General features: G+C 55.0%; 2 protein-coding genes across 3 annotated transcripts; both read left to right on the top strand.

Annotated features, from left to right (window-relative positions):
- The first annotated feature begins 1,656 nt into the window (after positions 1 to 1,656).
- Positions 1,657 to 6,204, top strand: LOC105544954. The gene is made up of 3 exons (XM_011987682.1): positions 1,657 to 1,727; positions 5,140 to 5,751; positions 5,934 to 6,204. The coding sequence occupies exons 1-3, from the start codon at positions 1,657 to 1,659 to the stop codon at positions 6,112 to 6,114; spliced, it is 864 nt and encodes a 287-aa protein (XP_011843072.1). The 3' UTR covers positions 6,115 to 6,204.
- On the top strand, positions 5,804 to 10,900 carry PRPH (peripherin). Of its 2 annotated transcripts, none has more exons than XM_011987578.1 (9): positions 5,804 to 7,949; positions 8,385 to 8,445; positions 8,637 to 8,732; positions 9,094 to 9,261; positions 9,352 to 9,477; positions 9,560 to 9,780; positions 9,880 to 9,929; positions 10,159 to 10,238; positions 10,489 to 10,900. In XM_011987578.1, the coding sequence occupies exons 1-9, from the start codon at positions 7,405 to 7,407 to the stop codon at positions 10,552 to 10,554; spliced, it is 1,413 nt and encodes a 470-aa protein (XP_011842968.1). In that variant the 5' UTR covers positions 5,804 to 7,404; the 3' UTR covers positions 10,555 to 10,900. The 2 variants fall into 2 exon arrangements, with proteins under 2 accessions (XP_011842968.1, XP_011842967.1); XM_011987577.1 differs by having other exon boundaries at positions 7,223 to 7,949; positions 10,486 to 10,900.
- Positions 10,901 to 11,325: the final 425 nt, after the last annotated feature.

Here is an 11,325-nt window from a genome sequence, read left to right as displayed (position 1 = left end):
GATTACAGGCTTGAGCCACCGTGCCCGGCTTTTCATTGCATTTAAAATAAACTCATTACTCTGATTTTAAAAGCTTCATGATATTTGACTTCTTGCCATGCCTCTAACCTCACCTTTCCCACTCTCCTCCCTCATCTGCCTTGCGCCAGCCTCACTGACCTTTCTGCAATTCCTCAAACATGCCAACCTCATCCCAGCCTTACCCTTCTGCTCAGGTGATGACTGAATACAATTCATAATTTTCAAATCCTAGATTGCTTGGAAATAGATATAAAGAATGTTATTGGGGCAATTGAGGGAATTTCAGTATACTGTGTATTAGATAATAGTTATATCAGTGTTAAATGTCTTTTTTGTGAGTTACAATTTTTTTTACACAAATAAAGGCAAATCAATGTTAAATGTCTTTAGTGGGCTAATCCTACTGTGGTTATGTAGGAAAATGTCCTTGTTCTTAGGAGTCACATGCTAAAGTGTTCAGAGATTAAATATGATGTCTAACATTTCTGGAGGAATTGTGGCAAAACATTGACAAATGGTAAATCCAAGGGAAGGATATATTGGTGTTCATAGCAGCATTCTTTCAACTTTATCCTGGGTTTGATTTTTTTCAAAATAAAAGAGTGAAAGGTAGACGATTTAAAGAAAAATACTTTAATCCAGGAATACTTAAAAATCACTAGGGCATTTGTCAATGCCCTTCTAAAGATTCAGAAGATCTGGGTGGGACCCAGGAGTCTGCCTTTTCATGGCCCGGGCAACCCTCAGGCAGCTGCACAGGCCACACTTTGAGCAGGTTCACTGAGCACTCTGCCCTTGGAGTGTGGCTCGCTGGCACAGCCCATTATTTCCCATTCTCCAGCTGAGGAGTGGCTGACTGAAAGATCAGGCAGGTGGATGGAGACGTGATTTTACAGTGAGGGTGGAACTGGAGATTGTGGACATCGTAGAGAATGGTGAAGAGTTGAGGAAAGATTTTGTCTTCCTGCCCTGTCTTTTGGCTTCTGGAGGAATAGAAGAGGCTCCTAGAACTCAGGGAAAGAATGGAATGAGGGCTCCAAACTCCTAATACCAGTGCTTCTCTGACTCCATTTTACACCCCGTTGGATAAATATCATCTGTAAACAAACAAACAAAAAAAGAAGTCACAATAAATTTTGAAGTATTCCCCAAATTCCAGTGTTCCAGGAGTCTTGAGTCTTGAATTCAACATAGATGCAGACTGAACACGTCAGCACGTCATTCTGACTTCTGACCAGAAGGTGGCAGCAACATACCTTGCTTCATTTTAGGGGCCTCCAACCAAGAGACTTTTCCGGTGACCCACACGCATTTGATTGACCTAGGTCCCACCCCAGACACCACGGACAAAAAGATGAGTAAGATCTGATCGCTGCCCTCAAAGATCATATTGTCAGGGAGCAGAAAGTCAGAGTCAGACATATAAACAGATTATTAGTTACTAGCTGTGTGACCTTAGGAAAGTTGCTTAATCTCGCTGTGCCTCAGTTTCTTCAACTATGAAGTGGGAATAGTAACAGTACCTATGTCATAGGGTTACTGTGAGGATTAGGAGTGATTAAATAAATGTGTTAGACCTAGCAAAGGGTGGTCATTACTATGTGATACAGTGAGAGAAGGGATGAGCTGGCAGAGATGCCCACGGTGCTCCCTAACTGGCAGCAGTGGAGCCCCAAGTGGAGACAATGGGAAAGAGTTCCACTCTGGTAAAGCCACTCTGTCAGTGGGGACCTTGCAGCCAAACTGGGCTGGGAGAGTCTACCTTCAAAAGTGTGGTGCTGGATCCCTTCTGGCTGAGGCTCAACTTGGGTCCTGTGGGCACAGAGCGCAGAACACCAGCAGGGTCACTCAGGGCCTGATCAATCAGGATGCGCCCTTCCAGAGAGGAAACCACCACTAGCTCACGGTACAAGCTCAGACATGCAACTTGGTCCCTCTGACCCCCAGTTCTTACTTAAGTGATGGGGAAATAGGACCGCAGGAACCAAGGAACAGTGCTGAGTTCCACATCTGGGACATCGCAAGAGCAACTATATATTCAGGCAATTCAGGGGCAACAAGGACTTGGAGCTAGGGACTTAAAAATAAAGCTCGGTGGCCAGGTATGGTGGGTCACGCTTGTAATCCCAGCACTTTGGGAGGCTGAGGTGGGTGGATTACCTGAGCTCAGTAGTTTGAGATCAGCCTGGGCAACATGGTGAAACCCCATCTCTACCAAAAATACAACAAAAATTCGCCATTGTGGTGGTGCGCTCCTGTAATCCCAGCTACTCACGGACTGAGGCAGGAGGATCATTTGAACCTGGGGGGTGGAAGTTGTAGTGAGCTGAGATTGTGCTACTGCATTCCAACCTGGGTGACAGAGTGAGACCCTTCTCAAAAAATAAAAATAAAATAGGCTGGGCGCTGTGGTTCACACCTGTAATCCCAGCACTTTGGGAGGCCAAGGTGGGCAGATCATGAGGCCAAGGAGATCAAGACCATCCTGGCCAACATGGTGAAACCCTGTCTCTACTAAAAATACAAAAATTAGTTGGGCATGGTGGCGCGCCCAGGATGTAGTCCCAGCTACTTGGGAGGCTGAGGCAGGAGAATCACTTGAACCCAGGAGGCGGAGGTTGCAGTGAGGCGAGATCGTGCACTGTACTCCAGCCTGGTGACAAAGTGAGACTCCATCTCAAAAAATAATAGTAATAATAATAATAAAATAATTAAATAAAAACAAAATAAAGCTGGGAAGACAAAGGAATCCTGGAGAGGACCCTAGACTTCACCCAGGATGTGGAGTGGAGGTTTAGGTTTTTAAATTTTATTTTGGTTATTTATTTATTTATTTTGAGACAGGGTCTCAGTCACTGGGGCTGGAGTACAGTGGTTCGGTCACGGTTTACAGCATACTTGACCTCCTGGGCTCAGGTAATCCTCCCACCTCAGCCTTTCAAGTAGCTGGGACTACAGGTGCATGGCACCATGCCTGGCTAATTTTTTTGTGTTATGTAGAGATGGGGTTTCTCCATGTTGCCCAGGACTGGTCTTGAACTTCTAGGATCAAGCGATCTGCCCACCTTGGCCCCCAAAGTGCTGGGATTACAGGTGTGAACCACCTCGCCTGGCCTGGCATGGAGGTTTGTGTCAATCCTAGACGTGGAGAGGCAAGGAAACCCCAGCTGACAGATGCAAGTATTAGGGATGTGCTGAAGCCGGGGGTAAGGCTGGGAGGAACTTAGCATGTCTTTTTATTTTTTATTTTTTGAGACAGAGTGACTCTGTCGCCCAGGCTGGAGTGAAGTGGCATGATCTTGGCTCACTGCAACCTCTGCCTCCCAGGTTCAATAGATTCTCCTACCTCAGCCTCCCAAGTAGCTGGGATTATGGGTGTGTGCTACCATGCCCGGCTAATTTTTTGTATTTTTAGTAGAGGTGGGGTTTCACCATGTTGACCAGGCTGATCTCGAACTCCTGACCTCAGGTGATCTGCCTGCCTTGGCCTCCCAAAGTACTGGGATTACAGGCGTGAGTCACCGCACTCCGCCGGCATGTCTTTGTTCTACGACTGTTCTTTGGCCAGCCATGGATCTCTTTACTCTCCCAATCTCCCACCCTCTCTTGCCTACATGCCCTCCTAATCCAGCTCTGAGTCCGTGGCCTGACATTTAATAGCACTCTTGGCCGGGCATGGTGGCTCACACCTGTAATCCCAGCACTTTGGGAGGCTGAGGCAGGCGGACCACTTGAGGTCAGGAGTTCGAGACCAGCTTGACTTACATAGTGCAACGCCATCTCTACTAAAGTACAAAAATTAGCCAGGCATGGTGGCGGGCACCTGTAATCCCAACTACTAGGGAGGCTGAGGCAGGAGAATCGCTTGAACCCAGGAGGCGGAGGTTGCAGTGGGCCGAGATCAAGCCACTGCACTCCAGCCTGGGTGACAGAGCAAGACTATCTCTCAAAATAATAATAATAATAATAAAATAAAAAAATAGAACTCTTGCCAGTAACCTAAACTTCATTACTCACCTTCCCTGCAAACCCCTGAACACATGCAATCGTTGTTTCTCTTCCAGTCTTCATCAGAGCAGCCAAGGGAGGCAGGAGGAGAAGGGGCGATGAGAATACTGGCAAATACTTCTACAGCATGTACTAGGTGCCAAGCACTAAGTGCTTTACAGAGGGTAACTTGCTTAATCCTCCCAACACCATGAGATAAGTATTGTTATTATCATTCCCATTTGTGGATAAAGAAAATGGGGTGGCCCAGCACGGTGGCTCACGCCTGTAATCCCAGCACTTTAGGAGGCCAAGATGGGCAGATCACAAGGTCAGGAGATCGAGACCATCCTGGCTAACACGGTGAAACGCCGCCTCTACTAAAAATACAAAAAAATCAGCTGGGCGTGGTGGTGGGCGCCTGTAGTCCCAGCTACTCGGGAGGCTGAGGCAGGAGAATGGCATGAGGCTGGGAGGCGGAGCTTGCAGTGAGCCGAGATTGCACCACTGCACTCCAGCCTGGGCGACAGAGCGAGACTCCATCTCGGAAAAAAAAAAATGAGGTGAACAAAGGTTAAGTCACTCAGAAAACCCAAAGCACATAGCTAATTAAGGTGTGCAGCCATGATTGAACCTGCGCCGTTTGCCCAGAGTCCCCGTCCACCAGGGGAGGGTGAGGCCAAGGAGGACTTGGCTTCTTCTGCCTTGTGTCCTGCACTGCTCTCAGCTACCAGGGGCACAGTCCAGAAGAAGGCCAGACCCTCACTGCTCTTGGGGCTGACGTTATCACTCTGGAGGTTAATAATAATAATAGTAATAATAAAACCAGTTTCCATTTTCAGGCTTTAAGATGTGTGTCCTAAGCACTTCACATGTATTTATTTATTCCTTTAGTCCTCCCAACAACACTATGAGGTAGAAGCTACAGTTATCTCCCTTTTCTTGAGGGACATGAAGGGACATAGCGATGAGCCTAAATTCTACAACACAGAGTTGTGGATCAGATGGGAAGTGTGGCGGCTGGATGCCAGAGCCCAGCTCTTAAGCCAGACTCTTTGCCTACCTTTGCTCTGCCTGGTGTCTCTGGCCTGCTCCTTCTGCTTGAGGGGAGGAGCCTCTTCTGCCTTGCAGTTCCTCACCCAGGCCTGATCCACAGCTCCAGAGCCCTGCTGTGGCAGCCGTCTGTCCCTTCTCCTCCGAGGCATGTAGGTGGCCAGCAGAGCGCTTAAGCAGGGTGAGGACGGGACCTCCATCTGGAACGCCCCAGACCCAGCCGCAGCCCCAGCAGCCTCTACTCTCAGTAGGCTTGGGTTCCCCACAAGCGCCCTGTAGACAGGGCCTGAGCTGGTCCTCCCCAGGCCTTGCCCGCCTCTCCAGGTACAGCGCTGGCTCCCTGCTCCTGGAGGGTGGGGCCAAATCTGGGATAGATGGGGCTCCAGGCCAACGGCAGCTGGGGCTCAGTGCCCAGGACTGTGGCAGGAAGCACCAAGGCTTCCCTAGCCCCCTCCTCACACCCACCAAGCCTTCTGGCCCTATCCCAGGTGGGGCCCTACCCCTCCCCATTCCCAGGAACTGGGGGAGGCCAAGCTGTCATTTATCCATCCTGTCCCATCTCTCCCTTCCTCCCGCTTCCCACTCCCCTGGCAACCAAACCAGACCCATCAAGGAGAAGGAACTGGCAGCTGTGCAGGGAGAGACTAATGGCCCGGAAGGAAGGAGGGGCCTGGAGAGGAGACGAAGGCGGTAGGGACGTGAGTAGGGCGTTGGCCCTGGCCCATCTCAGAGGACACACAGAGGGGGGAGGGGGACACTGCCCTGCAATACTGAGGAGCTGGCCAGCCAGGGAGCCGCCCTCCTCACCCCCAGCCAGATATCCAGGCAGGAGCCTCAAATCTGCTTCCCCAGATGCACTCTCTTGTCCTCAGGTCCCATCTGAGGCAGACCTGTCTCACAGGAGAGTGCTGGAGTCCCCGGCAGCAGCAGCATCCCCAGCCCTATGGTTCCTGGCAAACCCAGCAGACCTCAGCAACCCGGCTCCTGCAGATGATCCGAACTGCCTCTGTCCACTCCTGGGCAGGTTGTGCTTGCATTCTGGAAGCTGTTTGACATACAAAGGCCAGATATCAGCCTTCCCGCTAACTCTGGGGTAGGGGAGGTGTGGTGGGGTGTGTGATTGTGTGTGTATTTGTGTGTATGTAATGTGTGTGCACATATACAAGGCTGTGTGTATGCATCCGTTTGCATGCACAGGTTTGTGGACCTGTTTTGGGGCCTTCTCTCTTTCAGACTGCTGGGGATGGGTACCTTCTCTTTCCCCATCTCTTCCCCATCCAGCCCCACCCATCCCTGGTACCTGCAACACATCAATACTGGAAACCAGCTCCTGCCAGTCCATCCATCTCTCAGCCTTGGCAGCACCCTCAGCCCCCTCCCCTTCCTACCTCAGGAATCACTCTGGTTCCCGTAAAGCCCATGACTGAGCAGCAATTGGTGTGGGGTTGGGGGGAGGGAGAATCCAGTAAACCCAGACAGAATACAAAAGGCCCACTCAGCCTAGCCCGTGGCATGGGGCAGACCCTCCTGCGTGGGATCCAGAGCTGGGTCCAGCCACCCTCAGCCCCCTATGATGTACCCACCTCACTGGGGCTTCTTGGGGGGGTATGTCTAGGTTTGGGGGCTGTGTCTTTAAGGCTGAAACATCAGCAGACAACCTCTGCTGGGCAGTGTTCAGGGGAGGGGGAGGGGAAGCAGGGCTGGTCAGCCCATTAGCAGCAGAGCTGGCGCCAGGCACCAGCCCTTCACAGGGCCCTGGGGATTAGGGAGAGTAGCTCTTCCCCAGCCCGATCTGCCTCTGCGCCCCTGTCTCCTGTTCCTCTCTGGGTGTGGTGAAGGAGGGGTAGCTGACAGCAGGTGAAAGTAGAGCCTGGCCTTCAGGGGGCAAGTCAAGGCACCAGCTATGGGGCCTAAGCCAGGTCAGCTCTCCCTCCAGCTGGCCTCCTCCCTACTCCTGTGCCAGAAGCCTGCCCTTTAACTTCAGGTCCTTCTACCTCGCAATTTTCAGGGACCCTAGTTTAAATCAGGCCTTCCTACCCTAGGTTCTAGCTTTGGGTGCTTGTTGGGAGATAGTGACCCCCACTCCAGCCGCAACAGGGGGCAATCAAGTGGGCAGAGGCCTGCAACCAGGGAAGGGAGGGGAAGGCGCTCCTGCTGTTCCGCAGGGGTGGGGCATCCCCCTCCCCACACAACCCCCCTCCAGCGGGCCATCAGGCCAGTAGGAGGAGCTGCCCGTGCCCCCCCTGAGACCGCAGGGCTATAAAGCCGCCTCGCAGCGGTCTGCGGCTCCTTCCCAGCCCCTGGCCTAGCTCTGCCAACGGTGACTGCCCATCCTCGGCCGCAATGAGCCACCACCCATCGGGCCTTCGGGCCGGCTTCAGCTCCACCTCATACCGCCGCACCTTCGGGCCACCGCCCTCACTATCCCCCGGGGCCTTCTCCTACTCGTCCAGCTCCCGCTTCTCCAGCAGCCGCCTGCTGGGCTCTGCGTCCCCGAGCTCCTCGGTGCGCCTGGGCAGCTTCCGTAGCCCCCGGGCGGGAGCGGGCGCCCTCCTGCGCCTGCCCTCGGAGCGCCTCGACTTCTCCATGGCCGAGGCCCTCAACCAGGAGTTCCTGGCGACGCGCAGCAACGAAAAGCAGGAGCTGCAGGAGCTCAACGACCGCTTCGCCAACTTCATCGAAAAGGTGCGCTTTCTGGAGCAGCAGAACGCGGCCCTGCGCGGGGAGCTGAGCCAAGCCCGGGGCCAGGAGCCGGCGCGCGCGGACCAGCTGTGCCAGCAGGAGTTGCGCGAGCTGCGGCGAGAGCTGGAGCTGTTGGGCCGCGAGCGTGACCGGGTGCAGGTGGAGCGCGACGGGCTGGCGGAGGACCTGGCGGCGCTCAAGCAGAGGTCAGGGGGCAGGGCTGGACCGCGGCCGTCGAGGCGAGGTCGAAGCGGCCGTCGAGGCGGCTGCTCTTCCCTCCCCTCGATTCCCCTCTCCATCAGCAGCCCAAGGGTGTGGCTCCCCTTACCAACCCAGGTGTGTGCAGGCAGCATCCTTGCCCACGGACTCCAAGTCCCCCTCGCCTCCCACTTTGCTCTGAGTGTCTGGGGAGGTGGGAGAAGTGGGTATCTGTGCCTCTCCTGAGTAATGTCGGAACCCCCTTTTCAGCTCCCAGTCCGTTAGAGAGAAAGCGAGGCAATTTTATCAGGCAGCCTCAGTCCTCCATTTAGAGTCCTGGGCAGCAACAACAGCCTCTAACCAGATCCCGGGGAGGCGCGCGGTCTGGGGTGCCAGCTGGGCGGCGACCCAGCAGTTCAGCCTCTGCACGCTCTTCCCGTCAGGCTGGAGGAGGAAACGCGCAAGCGGGAGGACGCGGAGCACAACCTCGTGCTCTTCCGCAAGGTGAGTCTGAGCCCCTCTCCGAGTTCAGCCTCCCCACCCCAACCCCTGACCTCAGTATCCAGAGGTGGCATCGGTGGGCGCGGGGAGAAAGGGGCAACCAGACGCCTCCCGAGGCAGACAGGGAGGTCTGGTCCTTCCTCGGCCTACGCAGCCCCTAACTTCTCTTGAACCTCCACTGCTACCCCTCGAAGGACGTGGACGACGCCACTCTGTCCCGCCTGGAGCTAGAGCGCAAGATTGAGTCTCTGATGGATGAGATTGAGTTCCTCAAGAAGCTGCACGAGGAGGTAAGTGGGCCCAGTATCAGGGGCGGCTTCTGAGGTTGTGAGGTGGTCTTGCTGGAGCTGGCAGGCGGAGCGGAGGCATCGCCCTGGGGATCAGGACGATGCTGGGTAGACGCAGCCCCTCCACCCCAGTCTACAGGTGGTTAGACTCCCACCCTTGCGCCACCTGGCGGCGGGCAGCGGGGCTGTACCTCCGAAACCTGGCCTCTGGTCTCGCGCCCGCGGGGGCGCAGGGCTGTACGCCCCGCCCTCCCTGGCGCCCCCTTCTGTTCGTTCAAGCGTTTCTTCTCTTTTCTGTGCACGAACTGCGTGGCCCGCGTGGGATTTGCGCCACTGTCCATCCTCTGCCTGCTCCCGGCCGTAGGAGCTGCGAGACCTTCAGGTGAGTGTGGAGAGCCAGCAGGTGCAGCAGGTGGAGGTGGAAGCCACGGTGAAGCCGGAGCTGACGGCAGCGCTGAGGGACATCCGCGCGCAGTACGAGAGCATTGCCGCGAAGAACCTGCAGGAGGCGGAGGAATGGTACAAGTCCAAGGTGCGAGAGCCGGGTGGCCTGCAAGGCGGGGCGCTGGGGTGGTGTCGCGCTTCCCAGCCGACTCAAGCCTGGGTTACCCCCACTTCGCAGTACGCGGACCTGTCCGACGCCGCCAACCGGAACCATGAGGCCCTGCGCCAGGCCAAGCAGGAGATGAACGAGTCCCGACGCCAGATCCAGAGTCTGACATGCGAGGTGGACGGGCTGCGCGGCACGGTGAGTACGAAGCTGCGCGCCCGGGCCCGGGGAGCGGACGATGAATGTTCCGCAACTGGCCCCTTCCACTCCCCTACCCCAGAACGAGGCGCTGCTCAGGCAGTTGAGAGAGCTGGAGGAGCAGTTCGCCCTGGAGGCGGGGGGCTACCAGGCGGGCGCCGCGCGGCTCGAGGAGGAGCTGCGACAGCTAAAGGAGGAGATGGCGCGGCACCTGCGGGAGTACCAGGAGCTCCTCAACGTCAAGATGGCCCTGGACATCGAGATCGCCACCTACCGCAAGCTGCTGGAGGGCGAGGAGAGCCGGTGAGGGTGGGGCTGCTGGGGCGGGGCAGGGAGGGGTCGGGACTGGGTGGGGAGGGCCGGGGCCTGGACAGGGGCTCTGACAGCTTGCTTCGCCTCCAGGATCTCCGTGCCCGTCCATTCTTTTGCCTCCTTAAGTATAAAGACGACTGGTGAGTCTGCCTTGCAGCCTGTACCTCTCCTTGTCCACTTCTGCGCTCCTCGGGCTCCTGCTCTGACTCACCTCAGGGATCTGTTCTCACAGAATTTCTGGGTCTTGGCCTATACCCACCCCTACTCCTCACACCCCACCCCTCCCCTGCCCTCAGATACAGCAGTGGGAGCCTAAGAGGAGATATTCCCAAGCCTTACCCCTTGAATCCTTCATCCTACTTTCTCCAGTGCCTGAGGTGGAGCCTCCCCAGGACAGCCACAGCCGGAAGACGGTTCTGATCAAGACCATTGAGACCCGGAATGGGGAGGTGAGGCATGGCCCCTAATCCCAGGACCCCACCATTTCCCATATTGTTTCTCAGTCCCAGCCTGGCTGTCGCTAATCTTACATAGGGTGGGTAATTATTGGGGAGAGACAGAGGAGGAGACAGAGAACATGGATAGATAAACAGGAATCTCTGCTGATTACCCCAAGGAGTGGGGCTCTATGATTCAAAGGAGTAGGATGGAGGGTGGCGCTGAATGGCTTGTGCTCATCATGTGCCCTGTCCCCAGCAGGTGGTGACAGAGTCCCAGAAGGAGCAGCGCAGTGAGCTGGACAAGTCTTCTGCCCACAGTTACTGAACCCCTTGGTTCAGAGCCTTGACTCTGCCCTAGGCCTGCTCTAAGCCCAAACCCTAACACAACTCCTGAATTGTCTCCTCTTCCTCTGCATGTGTCTAAAAGGTGGTACCAGGCATCCCTTTCCTGGCTTATGGCCAAGCCCTACCCGGCCAGCAGTCGCTGAGCCTCTCCCTGCTCTGACACTTGATGTGACCTATGTGCTCCCCTTTTCATGTCCCGATAAGAAGCCAATGATCCCCCCCTCAGGACAAATCTACTCCAGCCACGATGAGACGTGGGTGAGCCAGGGTCTGAGTTTCACGTTTGAACCAAATAAAATGCTGTCAAGAGAAAACTCTCCAGTGCATTTGTGTCTGTGGAAGTGTGTGTGGGGTACCTGAGGGGAGGAGCCTCAGCGATGTTCTCCCTTTTCCTCGAGTCATTTCTTTTCTGGCTGTCACTCTCTTGGCATCAATATACTCTTCTAGGTTTTCTGTCTCTGTCCATTCCTTCTCAGCTTTTGTTCCTCACCTGCAGCCTAGAATGCTCAGCCACCTGCTGGGTGCCTCACAGGTCACTCAAACTCAATGTGTCCCAAACAGAGCTCCTCACCTCCCTCTGCAATCATGCTCTTCCTCTGGATTCCCCGCCCGAGAAGAAGGCACCACTAAGACACCTAGTGCCCAAGTTAGAATTCAGCTCAACTTACGCACCCTCCTTTTCTTCACCTGACTCCCAATTCTGTGAAGTCTACTTCTTTTGCTATTTAAAAAATTTTAATAGGCCAGGCAA

This window comes from Mandrillus leucophaeus, unplaced genomic scaffold (genome assembly GCF_000951045.1).
Source record: "Mandrillus leucophaeus isolate KB7577 unplaced genomic scaffold, Mleu.le_1.0 Scaffold313, whole genome shotgun sequence".
Lineage (NCBI taxonomy): Eukaryota > Metazoa > Chordata > Mammalia > Primates > Cercopithecidae > Mandrillus > Mandrillus leucophaeus.
This window is presented reverse-complemented; position numbering and strand designations above follow the sequence as displayed.